Source organism: Mirounga angustirostris, unplaced genomic scaffold (assembly GCF_029215605.1).
Source record: "Mirounga angustirostris isolate CCGP_5_RB_7025 unplaced genomic scaffold, mMirAng1.0.hap1 SCAF_10, whole genome shotgun sequence".
In the NCBI taxonomy this organism is placed as follows: Eukaryota; Metazoa; Chordata; class Mammalia; order Carnivora; family Phocidae; genus Mirounga; species Mirounga angustirostris.
The window spans coordinates 126,625,121-126,651,832 of NW_026991718.1; the positions used below are offsets into that span (position 1 = coordinate 126,625,121).

At 44.9% G+C, this 26,712-nt stretch overlaps 2 protein-coding genes across 5 annotated transcripts in view; one reads left to right on the plus strand and one right to left on the minus strand.

The window, feature by feature from the left end:
• The window catches only part of DDX27 (DEAD-box helicase 27), a 22,550-nt gene extending 20,026 nt beyond the window's left edge, over positions 1 to 2,524 (plus strand). The window contains exon 21 of the mRNA XM_064573332.1: positions 2,390 to 2,524. Coding sequence (XP_064429402.1) covers positions 2,390 to 2,414 — 25 coding nt within the window. The 3' untranslated portion in view covers positions 2,415 to 2,524. The remainder of the gene's footprint in view (positions 1 to 2,389) is intronic.
• ZNFX1 (zinc finger NFX1-type containing 1) lies at positions 470 to 26,451 on the minus strand. Of its 4 annotated transcripts, none has more exons than XM_045885938.3 (14): positions 26,293 to 26,451; positions 24,210 to 24,324; positions 19,388 to 21,196; positions 14,871 to 15,002; positions 13,418 to 13,566; positions 12,653 to 12,802; positions 11,483 to 11,597; positions 9,953 to 10,203; positions 8,062 to 8,201; positions 6,661 to 6,815; positions 6,168 to 6,313; positions 5,272 to 5,382; positions 4,862 to 4,957; positions 470 to 3,991 (listed from the first exon to the last, which is right to left on the minus strand). In XM_045885938.3, the coding sequence occupies exons 2-14, from the start codon at positions 24,268 to 24,270 to the stop codon at positions 1,550 to 1,552; spliced, it is 5,757 nt and encodes a 1,918-aa protein (XP_045741894.1). In that variant the 5' UTR covers positions 24,271 to 24,324; positions 26,293 to 26,451; the 3' UTR covers positions 470 to 1,549. The 4 variants fall into 4 exon arrangements, with proteins under 4 accessions (XP_045741894.1, XP_045741895.1, XP_064429401.1 ...); XM_045885939.3 differs by having other exon boundaries at positions 24,210 to 24,366; positions 26,293 to 26,450; XM_064573331.1 differs by lacking the exon at positions 26,293 to 26,451 and adding an exon at positions 26,190 to 26,208.
• Positions 26,452 to 26,712: the final 261 nt, after the last annotated feature.

Genomic DNA, 26,712 nt, shown 5'->3' on the forward strand with positions numbered 1-26,712 from the left:
GGCTGCACCTAACAGTCATCAACAGAAGGCTCCATTTCAGTAAATAACAGCATACCTGGCATGATGGGAGTATGCTGACTCTTTGTGTGTATGTCCTTACAGAAATCAAATTCTAATCTAATCTAAACCAAATCTCCAAGCTAAGGTTGTTAGGTTAAAAAAGCCAAGTGCAGAACTGGGTACTTTTTTTTTTAAGGGGTTATACATTGCATGTGCATAGCTTACCTCCGGGAGGATTCAGGAAACGGTTAACAGAGTTGTCTCTAGGGAAGGAAACTTCCAAGTTAAACCTTTTTATACAAAAACATTCTTTTTACCTTGAGTAAAAATGACTCACCAGCTAAATAAAAACCCTGTACCACAGAAACAGGACTGGCCTCCTTGTAGGCAGTGCCTCCATTCGCATCCTCACTGTCTCAAGCCGCCCGAGCTGCTTCTAACAGTTGACGACAAATGTGGACCACTGAAATTTCTCAATCATCGTTTTTATTAATTGGCTTTATAGGTTAAAGTGCATAGTAAAGACAAAAAAGGATATGCATACATAGGAAAAGGACATTTTTCTCACCAACATTAGAAAGACCTGAGATGCCTAAGTGTCTGTTCTAGGAACACTGAACTGAGGGAAAATGTATGCAGGCAGCAGGCCTGGGGGCTGGCTTCTGGCATGGGTCTGGGGCCTGCAGAAGCTGCTGGCATGCTAACCCTGCCCAGGAAAAGCTATAATAGTGTTGGAACAAAGGGTCACACTTTGGATAGGTGCTGCTGGTACCAAATGTAAGTTTAGTTCCATTCAGGGCCCTGGGTAACCAGCACTGCTACTGAACTACTCCTCCTGCAGACAAAGAAACCTCCACCATCCCAAAGTGCCGGTCATAGGAGAGGGTATTGGGGAATCACTCCTTAGGTTAGCCTGGGCCTGCTGCATAAGCCCCCCAGCTGTGGGTAGTCACACCTTTCCCACTCTCAGTGAATATGTAACTGGGTCAGGGTTAGTCACTGAAGTCTTTGTCTTATCACATGCCTCCGTCTCCAGGAGCGAGGGTGCCCAAGGAGGAGGGTGGGAGGGATTTTTGTGCTCCTTGAAAGGATAAGCAGTTCATAAACAACTCCTCTGGACCTCTGTTTATTAAAATTAAAGTTAGTCTACAAGTTAGGGCCTGGCAATTAGCATTCAGTCTGCTTCACTGAGTTCATACACTGTGCCCCTGGAGCACCGCAGAAAAAACATCTGACTGAGTCAGGACCCGGAGATACCGGTAGGTACCCCAAGGTGGAAGCCCCAAACGTGCTCCAGGGAGCCTGTCCACTAACTTGCAGGAGAAAAAAAGAGAAGAAATCTGTTAACTTTGCTCTCAGTTCTGGAGGTAAAGTGCTTATTCTAGCGCAGGGGAAATCTAGAAACAAATGTGGGCAACCCCTAAAAGTGGATCCTTAAGTAGGTGCTAAGACTAAAGGACAATAATAAAAAACAAACTTCGGTTCCTTCAAGAGGGAGCCGACCCTAGCCGGGAGGCGGCCAGGCACAAGGCAGCGGTGTGCCATCTTCCTACAGCATCCTCTGGATCTCCTCAAAGTTCATCAGGTTGTTGGCTGTGTCAGACCAGGCAGCATGCTGGGCTCCATCCATCTCGGGAGCAAGCTGATTGCTCCTTTCCAGAGTATGATTTATGCCCCCAATCACCTCCTTACAGTCAGGACATGTGCCCCTCTGCATGGCTCCCCCACAATCGCTAATCACGTAGATGTGGCCATTGGGGCACTTGAACCAGTGGCCACGAGGAAAACCCATAGCATTGACTATCTGCACTCGTTCTTCCTCTGAGATGCCCAGGCCAGAGCAGGGAAGGGTATTTTTCAGAGCTTCCATCTTTTTCTGCACAAGCTGTTCATCCTCCTGGGTGAACTTACATGTTTTCTCAAGGATCTTCCGGACACTGTAGACCTCTTCTGCTGTGCTACCTTTCATCTTCCCCTCTGCTATCTTGCAGCGGGACAGGAGGTTCACCAGGTACGTGAGCCTCTGGATTTCACTTTGGAGGTCATCCAGCTCCTGGCTGGTAAAGCTCAAACGCTTCTTGGCTAGCCACTCATGGACCTGTTCTAGTCGAATCCCCACTTTCTCTCGCTCTGAGACCTTCACCTTTTTCAGAGAATCCCACAGGCCCGCCAAGTGGCCATAGAAGCTGATGTAATTCTCAACAAGGCCCAGGTCCTTCACGGACAGATTTTTCTGGTCTAACTTCTCCTTCAACATCACAAAGTCTTCAGGAAGCTGCTGATGGAGGAGGCTCTTGCTCTCTAGCAGGGCCTTAAGTTGTTCCTGGCTGGCTGCAATCTCCCCTGCGGAGCCCTGAATCTTTTCCTTGACGATTTCAATCTCTTCCAGTCGCTGTTTGATGCTGGTTCCGTAGCGGAGGTTTTTACGGATGGGCACCTGGCAGATAGGGCACACCTTCAACCTGATGGCAACTTCGTCATCCTTCTGCTCATCCATGTAGCGGTCCAGGGCTTGCACCTCAAAGATGTGGCTGCAGTCCTCTAGCTGCACAAAGCGGGCGTCGGGCTCATCCTCAAAGCCAAAGAAGATCTGGGTGACTTCCTCCTGGTGGCAGACACGGCACTTCTTGGGGCATGGCTCCCCACACAGACCAATGCAGGGGTGGCCACAAGCCAGCAGCTTGGTACAAGGCACGTAGCACGGGGGCCGGTTGCAGGGCTCAGAGCAGAGTCTGGTGCACTGGTAATGCTGGCAGCGCCAGACACAGGGCTCCACGCAGGGGCTGCACAGCTCCCCGCACTTCCTCTTGCACTGGCTGTGGACACAGCGGTTCTGGCAGGTCCGCTGGCAGGGCGGGCACTCGCCGAGGCACGGCTCCTGGCACTTGTGTGAGCAGATGAGCAGGCGCTTGCAGGGCTGCTGACAGCGCTCGTGGAAGCGCCCTTCGAAGCAGCTGTGGCAGGAGCCGGGACAAGGATGCCCGCAGTCCAAGACGGCGCCACACTTGGTGGTGCACTTGACTGGCAGGTCATACGTGAGGTCTTGCACGTTACCACACTTCACCCGCTGGCTGTGCCCACACTTGAGTTTCACGGTGACCATTTCCGAACATAAACGCACACAGTCCTCACCGCAGGGGTGGCTGCACCTGTGCCCACATTTCAGAACCTTGGGGCAAGGCTCTTGGCAGCAAAAATCTGACTCAGGCATGGAACAAGGAACCATTTGTTCGTGGCCGCACCGAAGAATGATTTTGCGCACCTTCACCTGACAAGGCTGACACTCCTGGAAGCAAACCAGAGGGCACCGGTGCCCGTCCTGGCACATGACCTTCTGGCACGGCTTCATGCACTGGAACTCCTTGTGTGAGCAATCATAGGGGTGACAGGCACGGGTGCAGACGTGCCCACAGCCGAGCCGGAACTCACAGGGTAGGCTGCAGCCTCCTTCGGGCACTTTTTGGAAATCAGAAGCTTTGGATACTAAAGTGTGGGTATCGGGATGGTTCTGGCAGCATAGCCGGAGCGTGCGGCCTATTTGATTGTTCTCTCGAAGAGTATGGATGATCTTGCTCCACAAGGGCACCTTGGCCAGCATCTGCATGTTTCCAATGCAGTACATCCCCTTCTTGGCACGGGACAAGGCCACACAGATGCGGTTGGATATCTGGAGAAAACCCACCTTGCCTTCCTCGTTGCTCCGCACTAATGAGAGGAGGATGATGTCATTTTCTTCTCCTTGGTATTTGTCAACCACATGGACCTTGACGCCAGCAAATGTCTTGGCTGGCATGAGTTTGCGCAGGCAGAAGAGCTGCCCGGTGTAGGTGGTGAGGATGGTGATCTGGGAGGGCAGGTACTCCTGACACAGGAAGTACTTGCACAGTTCCACCACGAAGCGAGCCTCATGCTGGTTCTGGTGGCTTTTGCCTTCTTGGATATCCTGTTCAGGAAAGTTGTGTTCCACAAAGAAAAGGTTGGAAGAGACCCCCTAGAAAGGAAAAGAAGTGATATGTTAGGAGGTTCACTCATGCAATTTCTTCTGTCTTCACGTGTATTGGCCACTGGCCCTATTCCAGGGAGAGACCTTGCAAGGCTTTTTATATACTTTGTACCAAAATCTTTAATTTTGGAGTCAATCACCATGTACTTTCTTTTGGGACCATGGCAAGTAGGGAAATGGATAAAGAATTAGTCTATTTCAGTTTTCAATATATTTGTTTGATATAAATATTTAAAACAGCCATCCACAATCCAACTATTATAGTCCAGGAAATAGGCAGCAGCTATGATGATGAAGATGTTGAGGGACCAGCTAACTTACAAGCACTCCACCGTGCTGACTGCTTTACACACATTATTTCCCTCAAAACAATAATGTAATGAGGCAGCACCCATTATTCTCAATGTACAGAAGACCCTGACACTCAGAAATGGTATATAACTTGCTGAAAAGTTACAAAGCTACTAAGTGGCAGAGCTGGGATTCAAAACCCACGTCTCTATCTCTCAACTTCTATATTATTTCTCCCCTTAATAACCAGCTTTTAAAAAAGCTGGCTCTAGGGGTGCCTGAGTGGCTCAGTCGGTTAAGTGTCTGCCTTGGCTCAGGTCATAATCCCAGGGTCCTGGGATCGAGTCCTGCATTAGGCTCCCTACTCAGCAGAGAGCCTGCTTCTCCCTCTCCCTCTGCCCCTCCCCCCCTGCTCGTGCTCATGCTCTCTCTCAAATAAAATCTTAAAAAAAAAAAAAAAAAAAAAGCTGGCTTTAGTCCCTTCTGAAAACCCTTTTCCATCCTAAGGAAATACAGCCTTCTAGGCTGTTGAGAGCATCACAGAAAGATCAGGTAGGGCAGACTCACCTTTATCTTCTCATATTTGAGAACAGAGGGATGATTCTCCAGATCCTGGTAAATGTAGGGGGTCAAAAGCCGGGCAATTTCAGGGCGCATGCGGTGCTGAAACAAGATATATATGTCATTAGAAACATGGGCAGAGAATAAGTTTTCTAAAGACTAGGTTGCTGGTGGAAAATCTTGAGGTAACCTGAAAAGAATAGGGAGAAAAGAACAGAATGTAAACAGCTCCTGTGTCCAAAACGAACTCAACAAAGGCTGATCTTGTGGTATTTTGTAACAGAAAAGAAGTCTGACAGTCACTGCATTACTAAACCAGTTTTATTTTTATGAGACTTTCTTACTGGCAGTTGGTAGGTTCCCAGGAGACTTCTCCTGGACATTTGGGAGGTAATAATAAAAGTTCAGCTTCTCACCTGGTAATTCAGACGGACAAAGGGAATGTTTACTTTCACCAGCCGTTCAAAGAGGGATACCTCAAGGTTGAAATTCTTGGCTAAATCATACACGTTGGCACTGGGGCGCAGCTGAGAAAAGAAACAAGTCTGAGGACTCTGTATTGACATATCTTACCCATCCACCCACCCACCCACCCACTCATCAAAATGTTTTTTTAAGTGCCTTATGTGTGCTATTCTAAGTACTGACAGGCTAAGGATAAAGAGCCCCAAGGGCCATGAAGGTAAGAAATACGGGTGATGTGACAGAGTGCTCAGGGGAGGAGTTCGTTTAAATAGGCCTCTCTAAAGAGTGACATCTGAGTTGATGTCAGCATGGAGAAGTTGCTTATCATTTGAAAAGCAAACCATGAGAGGGAGCAGGAGGAGGGCAGGCATGGGAACACAGTGGGCAAATGAGATGGTGACAGAAGTCAGAGAAGCAGGCTGCACCTGAGAATATTTGCCTCTGTAGGCCACTTTAAGAAGCCTGATTTTTATATTAAGTCAATGGAAAATCACTGGAGGGTCTTAAGTTGTAGAGTGACATGATCTGATTTCCTTTTTTTTTTTTTAATATTCACGGCTCCTTTATAAAGAATGGATTAGAGGAATGCAAAAATGGAAGTAGGGGAACAGGAAGCATACTGTTTGAATAGTCCACTTAAAAAGCCAGTGTAGATTATAAAAGTAGCAGAGGGAAGAGATAAAATGAATGACACTACCTCTGAAATATACCCCAAATCTAAGAGCACTTGCTCTTAGATTGAATGTGGAAGGTGAGGGAAAGAATCACAGAAAGCCACTAAGCTTGAGGACTGGTGAGTGCACCCCTCAGTCCTCTGTCTTCCATCTTCTAGGGGCTCCTGCCCTACCTGCTGGTGGTCCCCAATCAGAATGAGGTGCTGGCAAGCTTTGCTCAGTGTGGCAATGGTGTGGGCCTCGAGGACTTCAGCAGCCTCTTCCACAATGACAATCCGAGGCTCCACCTTCTGTAGAATCTGACGGTATTTGGCAGCACCTGGAGTCAAGAGAGAAGAGCCTCCCTGAGCTCAGGCACTGGACCCTGTGACAACTGAGCCCTCACATTCACCAGGGCTGTGCTGACCACTGAATGAGAGAACAAGTGCTGCTGGGTGGTCTCCAGAGCATCACCCATGTTGGTCATTGCTGGGGTTCCGAATGCAGCAGGAATAAGTGGGTACATTTCACCATCAGTTCCCTAAACACAGCTTGCTTTCAGTAGCTTCTCATGGCCTTTTCCCTCTAACCTACTAAAGAAGCTCCTCTTTACCTGTCTTAGTCTGAGAGGAGCTTGGCACCAGGAGTGAACAGCTGGATCAGGTGGAGTTCCCCATGCTTTCCTACCTGTGGTTGTCATTCCTACAACCTGGGCATCTTTCAGGATGTGCAGGTCTTCCTGGAGCCTCAACTCAGCCATTCTCTCTGCCGATGTGCGGTACTGGCGCTCGTAGTTGAGGATCTTTCGGCGGGTGTCAGCCTGGTACATCTGTAGCCACAGCCTGGGGAATGTGAAGAACCAGAAAGGGGAAGATGTGTGCTCTTTGAGAAGGTGGAGGAACCCTCTTTGGTGTGTATAAAGTGGAACCTAGACCCTTGAGGAGCTTACAGACCAGAGAGAGAGAGGAGGAAGAGACCCAGGTTTACTGGGACCCAAGAGTCCAACTTGCCCAACAAAAAGATGTGCAGAGACGTGTACATAGGTGGCCAGGAGCTAAGGAGGGGAGTAGGATAAAGAACAGATGTTAAATATTAAGAAGAGGGCGCCTGGGTGGCTCAGTTGGTTAAGCGACTGCCTTCGGCTCAGGTCATGATCCTGGAGTCTCGGGATCGAGTCCCACATCGGGCTCCTTGCTCAGCAGGGAGCCTGCTTCTCCTCTGACCCTCTCCCCTCTCATGTGCTCTCTCTCATTCTCTCTGTCTCAAATAAATAAATAAAATCTTAAAAAAAAAAAAAAAATTAAGAAGAGAGTAAGGGACTTCAAAAGCTTCAAGAATTTCTCACAAATTCTCCCTGCCCCATCCCTGCCTGAGTCCCCTCCCCTAATTCTCCAGAGTCTTGGTTTACAAGTAAAACAAATCGTATCACTATACTACTCTGCTATAAAACATTCCAACGGCTTTTCAGTACACTTTGAAAAGTGGCTTTTGATAATCCAGGCTCCTCATCTTTGCTCCATGAGGCCTTGCGGTCAGGCCCCTGCCCACCTCTCTCACCTCGCTTTCCATTTCTCTGAGACACAGCCATGCTGGCTGCCTTCTTTCCATTTCTCAAACGGCCATACTCCTTCCCAGGTCAAGCCTTTATGCATGTGGTCCCCATAATTTCATCTGCTCCCCATTCCCTGCTGGTCTTGCTAACGTCTACTAATCCTTCAGCTCTTGCCTCCAATGTCACTTTCCTGGATACCTCAGACCAGCTCAGATCCTGTGTTAATATTCTTAGCACTCCTTGCTCCTTTCTTTCTTAGTGTTTATATCCACTTGTAACTTTTTATTTGTGCAATTAACTAATTTGTCTCCCTGGATAGACTTTAAGCTCTGTAAGGCTAGAGCCGAGTGTCTTTTTTATCCCATGGCTGCACGCCTAGCACCCAGCTCAGGGGGGTTTTCAACCAATCGTCAGTTAACACTGTTGAAGGTCGGGGTGGAGCGACAGGGGGGTTATGTTCCAGGAACAGAAAAAGAACCCCTTGGGGAAATTACATGAACTGGTTGGGGGGCAGGGGTGGGGAGTGGGCATAATACCTATATAGCTGCCATCGAGAATTCAGGTCCAGCTGCCAAACATCCTGGATTTCACTGGCCTCGGCCTCAGTCATGGTGTTCAGTTTGCGAAGTTCAACCTTCACTTTCTTCTTCATTTTCTTTTTCTGGCTGCGCTGGGTCTGTGGACATCAATACCAGCCAGGGTTACCATCTGAGCAGAGGTGGGCCCAGTTCTAAGACCAAGGTGGGGGCCAGAGCACATTAAATATGGGAGCCGCCACCTCAGAACTTCTCTGACTGTCTCACACTCTCCCAACACATACCCCACTGCAGAGTGGCTAAATGAGGGCTCTGGCTAAATGAGGGCTCTGGAGTCAGTCTGCCTGGGTTCAAAGCCTCATCTACCTCTTATTAAATTGTGGGACCTAGGGGCGCCTGGGTGGCTCAGTTGGTTAAGCGACTGCCTTCGGCTCAGGTCATGATCCTGGAGTCCCGGGATCGAGTCCCGCATCGGGCTCCCTGCTCGGCAGGGAGTCTGCTTCTCCCTCTGGCCCTCCCCCCTCTCATGTGCTCTCTCTCACTCTCTCTCTCAAATAAATAAATCAAATCTTTAAAAAAAAAAAAAAAAATTGTGGGACCTAGAGTAAGTTACTCAACCTCTATGTACCTCAGCATCCCCTTCTATAAAATGAGAATAGTAACGGTACATCTTCACAGGGCTGCTGAACTGACTGAAGGAATAAATATATGGAAAGCACTTGGAATACTGCTGATGCTAGTTATCACTGAACGTCTTTTAACCACACTATTTCTCATTCCTAAAACACATGTCACCAAAGTAGTAGACACTGAGTCTTGTTGAATGTCGTACAGGGCCTGCTAAGATGGTCTTAACGCCATCATAGTACCTTCAACAAGTGGGTGAAAGGCACCATTTAGGGGAAAGTACTCTACCCTGGCTCTGTACTAAGTCTGAGGCCATGAGCCTTTAGAAGGATTGGCATGAAAGATGGATGTCACAGTATTATGTACCTGCCCCCCACCTCAAAACCAAACAAATCAACTCCTCCTAAGGCCATGTGGCAGAGAGATGCCCAATCCATAACTCAACATGCTGGGATCAGACTCCATCCATCACCTACAGTGATGGTGAACTGAACTAGAAGATCAGGTTCAAAGCTAGGAGCCCAATGAAAATTGCACCTAGTCAAAGTTGCCTTTGAAAGTCCCTTAAATCATCAATGGAGGTCAGAAAATGTTATTTTGAGTATCTGGTCCTCTACTGTCAAAGCAATGCATGGTAAATTCTGAGGATCTATTGACTCTACCAAAGGAAGGACCAGAGGGAAAGTCTGGGTGTTCACACACCATTCTGGCTTTAAGAAAAACATCAAATTCCAGGGTGAATGAAGGATGAGTATTCCATCCAGACTGTGCAGTTTGCTTCATTCTGCTTTACTTGAATTCTCTAAACTCTTAATGTATTGTTCATAGGCTTATTTGTACTTGAGAAGATAATATCCACGAAAGCACCAAGCACTGAGGTCGTAAGTGTTTGATCTGACCCACATGTGAAGCATTTTTCCAAAAGTTCAAGAGAAGCATTTGGTTACCTGCTTCCTGTTTTTCTAAGTTGGAATTTCTTGCCAAGGCCCCTCTGAAAGAACATAATTTCTATACTCTCGGGAACTGGACCCATCTTATACTATGGTTAAGTTGTAAATTGGGCAAATTAAGTTAACTGTGAGGACAAGGTGAATACACTGCTGTAATAGAAGTAGGTGAAAACAAGGGGCTGCAGTTCTAATCACAACAGATGTTCTCAGGCCTGTTTCAGAAGAGTTTAACTCCCACCCAACTAGCAGTAATAACTGAACTCCCATTTCCCATTCTGTTAGGGCTTCCAGAGGACACGAGCAGGTGAATTTACCTCCCACTCTCCTGCGGTCTGCTCCTGCCCAGCTGTTGTCCCAGGGCCATAGTTGTCTAGCCTCATGGCCAGAAGCACTTTAGCCAACTCGTGGACTGCCCCACTCTCTTCCTTCTTCCGCCGCCGGGGCCTCACCACCTCTTCCTCCTCAATCACCCGGTCTGCTTGAATTAGGTCAGCCTCCTCTGCAATCTCAATCAGCGAACCCTCCTCTTCTCCTTCTTCTTCCTCCTCTTCCCCTTCTGCCTGGGCTAGGAGGAAAGCAGGCAGGACAGTGGTGAAACTCTTGAAGCCAAACAATAGCAGAGGGCACTTACAAGAGCTCAGATGCATGAAGACATTCTCAAGGGGTTTAAGTGGTTACCTCTAGCAGGCGAAACTGGGGGAAATGAGGGTTAGGGGAGGGAGACTTAAGATACTTTTTCATTATATTTTTAAATACCATATAAATGTATTCCTTTTTTTTTAGATTTTATTTACTTGAAAGAGAGCGAGCAAGAGAGAAGGAGCAGGGGGAGGGGCAGGAGAGGGAGAAGCAGACTCCCTGCTGAGCAGGGAGCTGGACATGGGGCTTGATCCCAGGACTCTGGGATCATGACCTGAGCTGAAGGCAGATGCTTAACCAACTGAGCCACCCAGGCACCCCTAAAGGTATTCCTTTTTAAGAAAGATTTTACTTATGTCAAATACACAAAAGAGATATGCAACATAAATGGGCAATTTAAAAGATAATAAAAGTTCGTAAAATGAACATCCAGGTACCTCACACCCAATTTAAGGAGAAAATCATCCATTTCTTGAAGACCCTTAGGGGCCCGTCTAACCTGAATTTTACTGCTCATACCTTGCCCCCCACCATTCTTTTAAAATAACTTTACCATATATATAATAAATACACACCTCTAAACAACACATCATCTAGTTTTGGCTTTTTTTTTCCTACTTTTTTGAACTCTATACCAAAGGAATAATATTGTGTATATTTTCCTACAGCTTGCTTTTTCCATTCAGCCTGTTTTTGAGATTCATACATTGCCATATATACAGTGACTCATTCCTTTTCAGTGTTGTACAGTACTTCATGATCTGAATGGACAGTAATTGATCCATCTGTTGTACAAATGTTGATGAACATTTGAGTTCTTTCTATTTTTTTCTATTATTATACAGTGGTTGTGCAAATTAATATCCCCCTTAGCAGAGTTCCTACTACTCCATGTTCTGATTTATCAGTGTGGGGTTATAGCAAACTTTAAAATTTTTGCCAATCCGGTGCATAACAGCATCTCATTGTGGTTTTAGCTCCTCTCATTTCTAATGAGCACTCTTTGTATGTTTACTGACCATTAGAATTTCCTATTTTGTGATGTGCTTGTAAAATGTCTTTTATCTATTTTCCTATCAAGCTATTACTTGTCTCTCTCTGATTATCGCTCTTTATACATTCTAGGTATTACTTTTGAGTTTTACTCTCTGGTCTTTACCATATTCCACCTTAAGATGTGATTCTAGGTAGACATGCATTCTTACCTGTATTTCCAGGTCCTGCTGGAGCAACACTTTGGGTGAAAGAGCTGACACCCAGACCCAGCCACTCCAGCATCATGGAATGCTTCCAGCCCTGGAAGCAAATCCATTCGCTATCCTGAGGAAGGAATAATTATCCGTCACGAGAATTCTATGACAACCACTGTAAAAGGAAAGGCTTCTGTGAAGGATCAAAAGTGGTTCCCTTAAAATTTAGAGGCTGTAAGTTGGCAACCCTTGGGCAACTAGATCATTAAATATGACTTGCATAGAATTTTAAAAATAAAAATTTCCTCTCTTGATAAAATCGGGATCTATGGCAGCAATGAGCCTGCATTCAAGAATGGCAACAAATGTCTGGAAGTGGGTTGCCACCACTTCTTTTCCAGTCTGCCAAGCCCTCTCTACTTTCCAATGTCTCATATCTAGTCTGTTAGTCATTTATGGATCCTGACTGACCCCTTCAGGCTTCTGGGTATGTAACCCTAGAAGTCAACAACTCATTGATAAGAGAGCTACCATTTCACTGGGTTCCTGACCAACCACTTTACAGAAATCATGTCAGTTAGTCCTTAGAATATCCTTTGAAGGCAGGCGTTATTATTACCCCTGTTTGACTGCTGAGAGACCTGAGGATCACACTGGCTAAGTCATCTGTATGACTTAGGTCTGCTGACTTCAAGGCTCTCTAGATGTGCTAGGTTGCCTTGTTATAATTTTGTTTGTTTTATTTAACACTCATTTATAGCGCACTAATTAAACTAAGTGGTTTACAAATATTAACTTGCTTATCCAAATAATAATCCCATAAGAATTACATTGATCTAAGAAACCGCCATTTTTGCAAGTCAAATTTACAAATACTGGCAATTTCATATGATTCAACTTAATGTTATTATCATCCCCACTCTATAAAAGAGGAAGCGGGCACAGAAATTTAAGTAACCTTCCTAGAACAAAACCAAAATTCATATCCAGCAAGCTGGCTCCAGAGTCTTGTCTTGCTCTTGACTAGTATACTCAGCCACTTCTCCTCATGAAAAGGTACTTCTCACATTATGGCAGCATCAGAATTATCAAAACAGCTTATGTTTTGGATTGCTGCTTCTGCTGGAGACTCGCTCCAAGTACTGAGGCAAGAGAGATGCTTAGAGCCCTCAGGATGACCCCTACCTGTACTGGTCCATTCATCAGGCTTTTCCAGTGCTGGGGGGAGATGTATTTCTCCAGGTGCTGTTCCCGTAATACACCGCGCATGGTGCACTCCAGGGTCTGGGCCCCTTCATGCAGTTCTTGCTCTGACTCTTTCATTTGTGTCACAATCTGCCAAGAACAGAAGGAAAGAAATGATGAGGAAGCACCATCATCCCCTGAATTCAGTTCCTGCCATGAGAGAAAACAAAGCTAAGACAGGAACAGCAAGAAGAGAGAATAAATAGACCAGTCAACAAACCAACTTCCAACCACATTATTGTGGTCTCAAAACCAAAGGATTACTATCCAAAATGTCTAAAAGACTCCTACCAACCAGTAAGAAAAGGAAACAGCTAATACAACAGAAAAACAGGCCAAGGACACTGCTGCAGACACTTCTCTCTTTCTTGGTAATAGGAACTCAGAGTTTTGTTTGGGTACACTGCTGCCCAGCTAGAAGATGGGCTGTAAGCTAGGGCTGCTGGTGGTTTGGGGAAGTGGCTTTAAAAGGTCCTGGCAGGGGCTGGGAGGGGTGGTGTGCCCTTTCTGCCCTTTCTCCATCTTGATTATGAGGGCAAAGGTCACACCATGGGACCAGCAGAGTGGACTGTTGGAAGGAACCTCGGTCCTTCACCACTCTGTAGAGTGCCTCCCTATTGTCCCTGGACCGCATACCCAGAGAGACACTGCTCTCTAGCAAATTTCCACCTTGAACTATCTCGGATAGCCCCAGCCGGAACTCACACTCATGTAGGCCCTCCGGAGGTGCATGGGGAGGCTACGGCGGAACTCCCGCTTGTTCCTCAGCTCTCTCAGGGTGAACTGCTTCAGGATTTCACTGTTGCTCCTTCCACCTACCCGCACAATGCTGGTCTTCTGACACTTGTAGATGCCTGTGGAGCAAGGTGGAGCACAGCAGAGGTGAGACAAGCTATGCTGGATTCTCTTAGGAGAGAGCTCTATGTGTTTGGGATATTGTCACAGCTGCTCCCTTAGGGAACAAGCTGATGCTTACAGGAATCTACCCCAGAGATGAAAGACCTGCAGAGCCGTTGTGTGGTGCTTAAGAACATAGGCTTTAGAATCAGACAACTGGGGACCCAAATCTTGATTTCACCACTATTGCTATGTAAACTACGGCAAGTTACTTAACTTGAGCTCCAGTTCTTCATCTGTGATTTGAAGACAGAAATACTTTCCTTACAGGGCTATGGTCTGGATAAATGAGAGAGCATCTGTATAGCTCCCAGGCAGGTCCTGGCACAAGGCAAGCACTTAGTAAATGTTCTCTGTTATTCACTCTACAGGTATTTGCTGATTGGTCATTGTGTGCCAGGCATGTGCTAGGTTCTTAAGATATAGCTTAAGACTCAGTTCCTAATTTGTTCTCATGTCTCGAAGTCTGGCAGAGAAGATACACATTAAACAGTTTATCATAATAGCAATGAGTACGGTAAAGACTATAAGCTCATGATGCTCTAAGTATGTAACAGGGGACCTTACCTAGTTTAGGTGGGTAGTGATCTAATTCTTGAGGGTCTAGTATTTAAACTGAGATCCCAAGAATAAAAAAGATTTAATCTAGATTAAAGGAAGATATAGAATGGAAAATATTATAAGGAAAATGAAAAACATATACTTACTCATTCATTAATGCAATTAGTATTTTTTTCAGTACCTAGTATGTGCCAGAATCTATGAATATAGCAAAAAACGGGACTATCCCTCACAGTTTTTAGAGTCTAGGGTAAAAACACATACAATAAATTGTTACATACGTATTAAGTTTCTGAAGAAAAAATACAAAAGGAGACTTAACCTTGTCTGGGGGCAATTGGGAGTCTACTTGAAGAGAGATTTAAGGTGACACCTGAAGAATGAATTGGAGCCAACCAGGCTAGATGAGGTCAAGATGGAGAGAGAGGGAGAGAGAAAAATGTGCCTTCTAGGGAGGGGAAAACAGTATGGTCCAAGGGAGAAGCTGGAAGAACTGAAGACAATTGGTGTTGCTGGAGTTAGGGAGAACAAGGGAAGAGGTAGGAGATAATGCTCAGAATTAGGCTGGAGCAGACCACACACGGCCTTGCAGGTCATAGAAAGGACTATGGACTTAGTTCAAAGACATTAAAAAGCTACTGAAGTTGCTGATAGTTCAATTATAAATGTCTTGATGGAGAACAATTTGGCCTAGACTTACCTTCCAGAAACTGGTCCAAAGCATGATTAGTGTAGCATACAACCAAGATGGGGAATTTCTGGACGCTAATTTGCCAGACAGGCTCGTTGGTTAGAAGCGCCTGAACAATTTTTAGACCCACGTAGGTTTTGCCTAGAAAACAAGGAAACAGGAGAGTTAAAAAAAAAATTAAAGACTTCCTAGAAGGAGTAATTAATTATTTACAGCACATTATTATTTTATTTTATTTTTAAAGATTTCATTTATTTATTTGACGGAGAGATACATAGCGAAGAGCAGGAACACAAGCAGGGGGAGTGGGAGCGGGAGAAGCAGGCTTCCCACTGAGCAGGGCAGGACCCTGGGATCATGCCCTGAGCCGAAGGCAGACACTTAATATTGAGCCACCCAGGAGCCCCAGCAAATTATTATTTTAAAAAATTTAAACTGAGATTGTTTAAAATCCAAGAAGCACAAATGGGTATATAACGAAAAGCCCCCATGCTCTTCTGGCCCCAGCCACCCAGTTCCTCTCTTGGAAGCAACCAATATTACCAGTTTTTTGTGTCACTTTCCAGAGTTAGTCATACTTTGCAAATGCAAACAAGTAAAAACACAGTCTTTCTCTAGCCTTCCCTTTTTTTTTAAATGGAAATAGTTGCAGACTATTTTCACTATTCTACATCTTGCTTTTTTCACTTAATGTACCTTGGAGATAGTTCTCTATCAGCACATAAAAAGAATCCCCCCTCCCCTGTCTCTTTTTTCACAGCTGTAAGATGTTTTTTCACAACTGTAAGGTATTTTTTAGCCAGTACCCTCATGCAATAAATTATTTAGAAATGCTTTCTATATATCACAATAGACTTGCCTTTGTGATAGGAGGGGAAAACTCAAAGAAATCAATATTGAAGTTAAAGTTACAGACTCATTCGTAAATGGCCAATAATTAATTAAGTCTACAAACAGCTAAATTCTTACTCTGTGTCAGGCTGAGAAGGTAGCTACTGTCCTGGTAAAATTCAGAGTAAGTGAGGAAGCAACAGAAGAAAATCAAAGATTTCAGTATAGCAAGATAAATAACTATTTCCTTCCTTTTTTTCCTTCAAATAATAAGTACTGAGTGCCTAATACATGTCAGGCACTGTGTTAGGTGCAAGAAATAGGACAGTCAGCAAAACAGCCACGGTTCTTATCTTCCTGGAACGTACAGACTTGCAGAAGAAAAAGATATCAATCACACAAACAAATGTAAAATCATAAAGGTGGGAAATGAGAAATACACGGTACCCCCCCAAAAAATAATTGGGATTTTGGCGTAGTCGATGAAGTTAGAAGAGACTTCCCTGGGGAAGTGAAAACGGAGTTAAGAGTGGGCAAGAAGGAATAGGGATGGGGCTGCCATCTTCCAGGTAAGTAAAGACTGAGGCTTGGCTTCAGCAGTAGAGATGAGATAAGGAGGCAGACCGGGGAGAAGTTTCAGAGGTTAACATCGATTGGAACTTGATGATGGTTTGGTTAGGGTGGGAAGCAGAAAAGGAAAACTAGGTATCTGGTTACAGGACTGGATGGATAAGGATACCTCAAGAGGAAAGAAAATCTCTATAATTCAATAGTTACTCTATCTCCTCCTCCTACTTCCTTCCCCTTAGAACGGGTACTTTTTGGGATTTCTACCTCAAAAATGACTCCCTTTATTACTTCCCCCTCATATTCACAGCTATGCTCTTTCCTAATAACCATTTAGGTATGTGACTTAAGCAAGCCTGAAATTATTACTATACTTGGAACGAAAGTATACTTGGAACTAAAGTCCTACTTCAAGTGATTAACATTAAGGGAAATTATCTGTAACATGTAGATTTTGAGACAAAACGGCTCCTACAAATCAATAAGAAGCCATTTGAAAGGAAGCCAATCCACAGAAGTAGTAATATAAACAGCTAATAAACTCAAGAAAGGATATTTAATCTCATTCTTCATTAAACAAATACATATTAACCACTGTGATATACATTTCCAGGGGGCAATTTGGCAAGATCTATTAAAATTACAAATTTACATATTCTTTGATCAAGTTAGGAATTTCTCTTCTGCATTTATTTTGTTTGCATATGAAATGACTCACAAATAAGACTATTCATTGAAATGTTATTTATATTAATAAATCTTTCCACATGGGACTGGTTAGATTATTCCATTGCATGGAATATTATGCAGTCATAAACAAGAGCTACTACTTATGTACCAATATGAAAAGATCACCAAGATATTTTATAAGTGGACAAAGCAACATGCACAAGAGTGTTTCTAGCACAGTGGGTTAAAAAAAAGTAAGGGGTGGGGTGCCGAGGAGCTGGCTCAGTCAGTGAAGCATGTGACTCTTGGTCTCAGATTATGGGTTCGAGCCCCACATTGGATGTGGAGATTACTTAAAAATAAAATCTTTAAGGGGCGCCTGGGTGGCACAGTTGGTTAAGCATCCAACTCTTGGTTTCAGCTCAGGTCATGCTCTCAGGGTCATCAGATTGAGCCCTGAATTGGGTTCTGTGCTCAGCGTGGAGTCTACTTAAGTTTTTCTTTCCCTTGTCCTCTACCCATCCCCCCTGTTCTCTCTCTCTCCCAATCTCCCCAAAATAAATAAATAAATCTTAAAAAAAAAAAAAAGAAAATCTTTAAAAAACAAAGAAAAGAAAATAGTAAAGGGTGTAAATATATTCAATTCATGCATTTGCTTGAATATTCACAGAATATCTCTGGAAGGATAAAATAAGAAAATAACATTGTTTGCTTTAGGGAAGGGAACAGAGTGGAATAGTAAGAGGAAGGAGACTTTTTAAAAACTTTGAACCTTTTTTTTTTTTTTAAAGATTTTATTTATTTATTTGACAGAGAGAGACACAGCGAGAGAGGGAACACAAGCAGGGGGAGTGGGAGAGGGAGAAGCAGGCTTCCCGCGGAGCAGGGAGCCCGATGCGGGGCTTGATCCCAGGACCCTGTGATCATGACCCGAGCCGAAGGCAGACGCTTAACGACTGAGCCACCCAGGCGCCCTGAACCATTTTTTATTAAACTAAAAACAGGGGCATCTGGGTGACTCAGTCAGTTGAGCAGCTGATTCTTGATTTTGGCTCAGGTCATGATCTCGGGGTCCTAGAATTGGGGCCCCACGTTAGGCTCCGCACTTGGCGGGGAGTCTGCTTAAGGATTCTCTCTCTCCCTCTCTCCCCCCCAACCTACGTGCTCTCTCTCTCTCTAAATAAATAAATCTTAAAACAAACCAAAAACGTAAAAACTAATGGGTCAAAATTTTTAACCTTGCAGATCAGCAAAAAAGACGGGTAACAAGACTGGAAAAGATGTAAGGAAATGGGAACACTAGTTCATTCTTGGTGGAAGTATAAACTGGTAATCCTCTTTTTTTTTTTATTTCATTTATTTGAGAGAGAGAGAGCATACAAGCAGGGGGGAGGGGCAGAGGGAGACGCAGACCCCATGCTGAGCAGGGAGCCCGACACGGGACTCGATCCCAGGACTGTGCGATCATGACCTAAGCCAAAGGCAGATGCTTAACCAACTGAGCCACCCTGGCACCCCTCTTTTTTTTTTTAAGCCTTCAAAGTATCTCTTTAATTATGCATATTTTCCCATTATGTAAGTGTTTCTTACCAGAAAGAACCTTCCACTGGTGCCTGGGTGGCTCGGTCAGTTAAGCATCTCTCGGTTTAGTTCAGATCATGATCTCAGGTTCCTGAGATCGAGCCTCACATCAGACTCTGAGCCAAGAGAAGTATGGTGTGGTAGATAGGAGAGCCAGGACAAAATAAGCCAGACTGCCTGAGTTCAAGTCCTAGGTCTGTCACTTACCATCTGTATGAATGTCAACATATTATTCAACCTCTCTTTGCCTTAGTTTTTCATCTGTAAAATGGAATTGTTTCTACTTCAGAGTTGTTTAAGATGTAATGAGTTGATATACATGGAAAGCATATAAAACACTACTTGGCACATAGTGCTGTTATTATGTATTTGATACTATTTAACATAAAATCAGGGGCACCTGGGTGGCTCAGTCAGTTGGGTGTCCGACTCTTGATTTTGGCTTGTGTTCTGATCTCAGGGTTGTGGGATCGAGCTCTGAGTCAGGCTCTGTGCTTGGCATGGAGTTTCCTTGTCCCTCTCCCTCTGCTCCTCTGCTCCCCCTGCTTGTTCTTGCTTTCTCAAATAAATAAAATTTCTTTAAAAACTAAGAAGTAAATATAAAACCAAATAAAAATTAATATAGCCTTTGACGAAGCAAAGGTCATGCAACTTCCTAAGTCTGACCCCATAGCAGTCTTCTCTAACCTTGAGATTTTGATTACTATGCATACGAATGGATGCCCACTGGAAAATCACCAGGAACAGCTACTTTATAGATAAGTCTAATGCCCATTTTAGGAGAATGTCTCTAATCAAGATACTCTAGAAACCTACAGTCAAGCCTCCCTTGCCTATCTCATAGGGCAGATGTCATGTGGTCTGAAAAATTCTCTTACCTGTTCCAGGAGGACCTTGAATAATAGCCAGTTCCCTTGTGAGAGCAAACTGCAAGGCTTCCATTTGAGAGTCATCCAGCTTCAAGGCTTCTTTTGAGGGCCACTGGCTGGGGTCTAAGACATTCACTCTGGCATGTCTCAAGCCCTCAGCATTGCTCAGAGATTCTCCAGTGGCCGAGGGATTCTTTATTAAGGGAGTGAAATCATATCTACCCCCCATTAGCAAGTACCATGGCTCCTTCACGTAAGAGTCACATTCCACAATGTTCCTCTGGAAGGGGACGTCTTCCTCCTGGACCTCCTGGAGTCCTTCCAGGACATGCCTATAGGCCTCAAAGTATGCAGTTGTCTCCACCATGAGGAAAGAGTCAGATGGCTGGACCTCTGCTAGCAACTGTTGGCTCTGCTCATTGAAGGAGAGCTGAACAATTCCTCGGCAGAGATCTTCCTGCTCCCGGTTAGACACAGTGGCAAAAAGAAATGTTTCAAAGTTGTCCTTGGACATGCACACCAAAGATCCATAGAGCAATCGCTTGGAATTCTGCCAGCGAACAAACTTGAGTGGTTTTGTGTCAAACTGCACCTTGTAGACAATGCCTGATGATGAACACACGGGGGTGATAATCCTGGTATCAAAGTAGATTCGGATGTCATCAAACTTTCTCTTCCTCAGGCCTTGGTCTTCAAAGCTTTGGAGAAGTTCCAAAATGCCTTCTCGCAGGGGTCTAACAAAATCTTCTCTCAAGAGTCGGAAGTGGGTATCCAGATAGATAGCAGTGCTTTCATATTTTCCAGTAATGATGTTGGGACGAAGGAATGGCCTCTCATCCAAGTGCACTTCATTGTAAGTAGGGTAAATGGGCATGGTCCTGTAGCTCTCAACATGGTCTTCTGCCTCAGGCTGCACTAATGTGTAGGTGTCCACCCTTAAAGTGCCCTCTCGCCTCTTTTCCTGCAGATGTTCAATGATGGTCTGCACCTTTTCCAGGTTCTTCTCTGTCTCCTCTTCTATGTCAACCCCAGAGGCTCTCAAAGCATTCAGAGAAGCTGGCAGGAGGGAAATGAGCATGGAAGTTTCCTGTACAGAGCTGGCGGGGAAGACACTTACAAGATCCTGGAGGAGGGAGATGATGTTGCTTATGTGTTCTGGATACTGGTTTCGAATATCAGGGATGGGCTCAGTGATCATCCCTACCACGTAAGTCGGGAGGCAGACTTTGAGGAATTTGGAGTTCTTCAGCATGCCCAGGACATGGAGAACGCTCTGGCGGTCCATTTTAGAACTGCAAGCCTTCCGAAGAACCTGGCAGATGAGCTCAAGGAAGTTGGATTTCATAACAGAATGAGACAGGAGCTCTTTCAGCCCTACACTTGTAGCAAGAGTGATGACCACCTCAGAAGGGTCTTTCTGCAGAAGATTTTCTAGGAATTTGTAGCCCAGTTTCTTCACCTGCTGTGGCTGTTCTGAAGGCTTCTGGTGGGGGGTCCGCCACTGCTGGAAGTTTTCATCAGACCATGATGGTCTGTGATTCCTTCCCTCCTGGTTGCCATTTCTCCGCCTAGCATCATTTTCCTGACCACGTCTTTGGCCTCTAGGTTCATCACTGGTGTGCCCCTCATGGCTTCTCCTTCCCTGATGTGGGTTCCTGCCCATAGCTCCAAACCTTTCTTCTCTCTGCCGTACAGGAACAGCGTGGTTGGTGGCCCTAGGATGCCTTCCGGGCTGGTTGGCTCCTCCTCTGAGAGCACTGGCTGGTGGGTTATTGGCCTGATTTCTAGCTCTTGGTGGTAATTCTCCATCTACAGGCCCTAAACACAATGGAAATATTGGGTAAGCACAAAAATGAAGGTGTAAGGAAATCTAATAGAACAACAATGGAAAGACTCTCATTTTCAAAAACAACTAAGGAACTCAGATTTTCTTTGCAGAGAAAGTTTCCTAAAAAGCCATGTAATAAATGTAAAATAGATTACTATGGTTGCTGTATATATTATGAAAACATTGTTTTTTCAGAGGGTGCAAAAGGGAAAAAGAACATCTGCTGGGGCACCTGGCTGGCTAGCACGCAACTCTTGATCTTGGGGTCCTGAGTTCAAGCCTCATGCTGGATGTAGAGATTACTTAAATAAATAAAACTTAAAAAAACAAGAATAAACATTTTTTGAATGCCTAATACATACTAGAGAATAAATACTTGCAGTATCTCATTTAGTCCTCATAAGCTGGGATTGTTTCAGAGGGTCAAAAAGATTAGCTCATTGCTTCTAGTTTTTTGCCAATACCAAATGATTGCCAAAACATGAGTTCCACAGCCAAACAGATCTGGTTCAAATCTCATCCTTGATACTTCCTCACTGTATAACCTTGGCCAAGTCGCATAATTTCTCTAAGCCTAAGTATCTATGTGGGTGTAAATATTAAATATTTATAAGATGCTTAGTAGAGTACCTGACACATAAAAAGTTCTCATTACTAGCAGCACTAATACTACTTTTCTATTGGGAACACCCTATTGACTTCTAGAGTCACTGGTTCTACCACTAAACAATTACGTCACAGGCGACAGAGGCATCAAGTGGCATAAAGTTACAAGAGAAATGCTTCTTGACATTTGTCCAGCATCAGATGGCAAAGGGGATGGTGGGGCTTCCTTTACCAAGATGTTTTTGAGCTAATTAATACGTTGAAAAGGAAACTGAAAAATGAAACTGAACTTCTGTTTTAGGAAACTCAAAAATGAAACTTAAGTTTTTCTCCCTTCTGAAGCACAAGTTCATCCACATAGTATTATCTACTATCAACCCTCAGACCAGAAGTTGTTGGGGGAGGGAGGAGATACACCCAGTCCACACATGAAAGTTAACATCATCCTGTGGATAAAGTTGAACTTGTTTTCCTTAATCTGCCACACATTTCTTTTTTAGGATTTTATTTATTTGACAGAGAGACACACAGTGAGAGGGAACATAAGTAGGAGAGGGAGAAGCAGGCTTCCCGCCGAGCAGAGAGCCCAATGCGGGGCTCAATCCCAGGATGCTGGGACCATGACCCGAGCTGAAGGCAGACACCCAACAACTGAGCCACCCAGGTGCCCCTTGCCACACATTTAAGTAACTTGGCCAATGTACCCAAGCCCAGTTTTTTTTTGTTTTTTTCTTTTTAAAGATTTATTTATTTATTTGAGAGAGCGAGAATGAGAGAGAGTACATGAGAGGGGGGAGGGTCAGAGGGAGAAGCAGGCTCCTCGCTGAGCAGGGAGCCCAATGCGGGACTCGATCCCGGGACTCCAGGATCATGACCTGAGCCGAAGGCAGTTGCTTAACTAACTGAGCCACCCAGGCGCCCCCAAGCCCAGTTTTTTTCACTTTCCTCTCCTATAAAATTGACAGAGCTGACCCAACTTAGCAGAATTACTTGGGAGATTTAAAAACAGCAAAATAAGATTGTATACAATGATGTGAAGGTAAAAATGTTATGAACACACATCATAGTCAAGATGATCGTACCATTTCATGACATCAGATGCTAAATCCATTTTTGTACATTTTTTGTTTTGCACTTTGTAGAGGAAATTTTATCGTGACAACATAAAGGAACATTTGATAAAACATAAATACTGTATTACTGAAATCTACATTTTTAAGTGTTACTTTCTTATTCACTTTTCAAACTCTCAAAGTATCAGAAGTCCTCCTTCTAATAAAACTTGATGTTTTAAAGAATGAAAAACTGTCTTGTTTCTCCCATATTCTTCCAACATTCATGCAGCTCAAAAAATAAAATTCAAGTTCTTTCTCATCTGTTCCACAGCTAAACTCAGATGACATATTGCAAACTTAGGGAAAACCAAGAATCCATTTGGTTTTGTTTTAGAAAGTTCTAAGCAAACAATCATCATAGCAATAGTGATGCTTTCGGAACTGCTTTGGTGACTAGGGTTCTAGACACGTTATCACATACACATCCACTAGCCATGTATGAATGTTAAGAATATTAGACATGGCTAGTCTGATAAAGATGTGTAAAACAACACATGTAACTTTGAAGACTTAATACCAAAAATAGGGTAAATATCTCATTAAAATTTCTTTATACTGATAACACCTTAACATAATATTTAAATATTTGGGGGAACAGGTAAAAATACGGAAATTATTAAAGTACTATGATAATAAAATATATGCATTCAAGGGGCACCCGGGTGGCTCAGATGGTTAAACGTCTGCCTTCAGCTCAGGTCATGATCCCAGGGTCCTGGGATCAAGCCCTGCATCGGGCTCTCTGCTCCGCGGGAAGCCTGCTTCTCCCCCTCCCACTCCCCCTGCTTGTGTTCCCTCTCTCGCTGTGTCTCTCTCTGTCAAATAAATAAATAAAATCTTAAATATATATATATATATGCATTCAATTATTACAATAAAATGACATCACCTGGATATACTTATTTAAATAGGTGTTAAATTTTATTAAATTAGTAATAAATTTCAAAAACGGATTTCACCTGTTTCTTTTTGCTTTTTTAATGATGCTACTAGAAAATTAAAGATTACATTTTTGACTTGATTATGTTTCTATTGGGGGGTGTTGCTCTAAACCAGAGTTATTTCCAATTCAGACACCTTATCACTACCTTTGTTAAAGTGAACTGTACCCATTCATCAGCTCTCTTAGGGAAAAGAGAAGGCTATTTATTTTTCAGAGTCATTCATGCTATGGCTAAGGAATAAGTCATTCTTTACTTGACAGATGCTGTCAATCTTAGATGGGCCTGCTTATTCATACAGAACTCAATTTCCTTCCCATTAGGCAGAAAATCTTGCTCACCTCTGTGGTTAGTATAGGGATTCCTTGGCCAGGCCTCCAAGCAAGGTCTTCTGTCCTCCATGTCTGAGTTACCCGAATTCCTTCACGTTCACGTTACTTTCAGTTATCTGGAAATCTGCACAGATTGAGAGAGATCAGGGTCCTTGAAATACAGCATCTAGCAGAAAAAAATCCAAAATAGCATCAAGCCAATCCTTCTGCCTCTACATCTTAATGATCTGTTAACTAAGAGTTAAACACAGATTTAATCATGGGCACGAGTGTTCAACTCTGTGAATGCCCAAATATGACATAAAATGTTAAGTTCACAATTTAGATGATTTCAAATTTCCCCTTCTCTTTATCCTTGCACTTCACTGGGGTAGAAGGAATTATCAATTCCCATTCAAAACTACTATTTGGTTTATGCCTTTAGTCAAGTTACTTAATCAGTTGCTAGGATTCATTTTCCTCTCCCATAAAGCAGACAAATATTGTTTCCAGGACAGAAAGTAGTACATTTCTGTTAATCCAAAAACGATGTATTCACCATCCCACCCAGCATTTCTATTATACAGTATTCTATAGCTCACAGTATTCTATAGTTTGTAAATAATTAGTGAGCAGTTATCCCTTATCCTATTCTTTGGAATGCAGCCAAACTGATTAAGCCCTCTATTCTACTGAATCAAGAGAAGGAAATTACATGTTTCAATAACCAGAGGCTTAGCCTCTACAGGATGCTGTTTCCCCAGGATCAGCTAGAAATCTGTAGTTCTTTCCTTCTCCTCTTTCTTCTACCTTGAAGGTTTTTGACAGTGATCCTATAAGAGGAAGAGGAAGCCCCTTTAAGGGAACTTCTTAATACAACTCACACACATCATATGACCTGGGGCTAGGGAAAGAGTGGGTGACTCAGAGTCCTCAGCAAAGGGATTTCTGATACTGTCCCTCTCACTGAGTTTTAAAATATTCATAGTTGGAAACTGTGAATAGATTTGGCATTATATGAGGAGTAGCTTTTATCCTCATCAGAAAAAGGAGTCCTTTTCCTTCCTGCTGGGAATATTGTGGGTGCATCTCTTTCCTCATCATATCAAACCTAGCTCTCAAGTGCAGATTCAGTATTTTGGTTTTGGGTTTTTTTTTTCCTTAATTAAAAAAAAAATTCTGAGAAGAAAATGCCTTCTTTCTCTTGTTGAAAAATACTAAAATAGAAACTCAAATTTTCTGGGATGAAAGAAATGGGAAAAAACAAAAAAGAGAGCAAAGGGAGGACCAAAGAGAACAGGAAATGCCATGGAAAAAAGGCAGACTAAAGTGGGTCTCTTTGGGAGTCAAGGCCTAAAAGGGCAGGAAGAAGAAAATCAGTGATGGCCAAGCTGGTAGAGGGGTCAAATCAGAGGAGAATGGTAATTACCACAGTGAGGGGAATGGAAGAGACTGAAACGCGCAGCCAGAGGTGGGTATCAGGGGAATTCTCCAGGGTCCCTAGAGGGTAGTAGAAGGAAGAATGCAGGAATCACTGGCACCCAGGAGCCCAGGGGGTCCTGATGGAAGTATTAGGGAGTCGAGGGGGAGTCAGGGCCGTGCGGTAGCATGAAGAAGGTGCCATGGCTAGGCTGGGCCGGAATGGCAGGGGAGGTAGGGGGGCCTTCAGAAGAAGAGGGTCGGGCTGAGCTCAGTTGGGGGGGGGACTATAAGTAGGGATGGGGCGTGCAGGTGCTGAGGGTGCTTCCTAAAGCTGGGGGTGAAGAAGGCGATGGCAGGTAAGGACAGACGAAGATGAAGGGGGCGGCTGGGGCAGAAAGCGAGGGCAGAGATGGAGGTGGGGAGCAGAACTATCTGAGGGGATCAGAGGCAGAGGTGGCGATGGGGGCGCCGAAAGGGCAATGGGGCTCCGAGGGGGGCACCTGGGACTCTGAGATGGATGATGGGGAGACGGGGCGCCGAAGGGGTGGCGGGGTACTGAGGAGGCGGCGGGGATGCTAAGGCGAGTACCGGGCGCCGGGAGAAGCGGCGGCAGAGGCAGTGGCGGGCGGCGCGGGCGCCGGGGGTCGCTGCGGGCAGAAGCAGGTGCGGGGCCGGGGCGGGGGTCACTCACCCGGCTCCGGCGCGTCTTCTCGCAGCCGCAGCCTTCGCACTGGTGCTCGGGCCCAGGAAGGTCCGCGGCCCCGCCCGGCGCCGCGCACTTTCGGTTTCCTTTCCCCGCAGACACTGGGCGGGGCGAGGGGCCGGGCGGGCGGCCGGGAGGAGGAGGAGAACTGGGATGGGGGGAGGAGGAGAACTGGGGTGGGGGGAGGAGGAGGGGACCTCGGGGCTGCGAGCGAGGGGGCCGGGCCCTGTGGCACTGCCGGCGCCCCCGCCCTCAGGCTGGGCCGGGCGGGCGGCCGGGAGGAGGAGGAGAACTGGGATGGGGGGAGGAGGAGAGCTGGGGTGGGGGGAGGAGGAGGGGACCTCGGGGCTGCGAGCGAGGGGGCCGGGCCCTGTGGCACTGCCGGCGCCCCCGCCCTCAGGCTGGGCC

Coding starts and splice junctions, on each gene's coding strand:
- ZNFX1 (XM_045885938.3), bottom strand. CDS start 24,270: ATGGAGGACAGAAGACCTTGCTTGGAGGCCTGGCCAAGGAATCCCTAT. Junction 6,314..6,660: donor TGTAGGAATGACAACCACAG/GTAGGAAAGCAT, acceptor TCTTGACTCCAG/GTGCTGCCAAATACCGTCAG. Junction 3,992..4,861: donor TCAAATATGAGAAGATAAAG/GTGAGTCTGCCC, acceptor TTTCCTTTCTAG/GGGGTCTCTTCCAACCTTTT.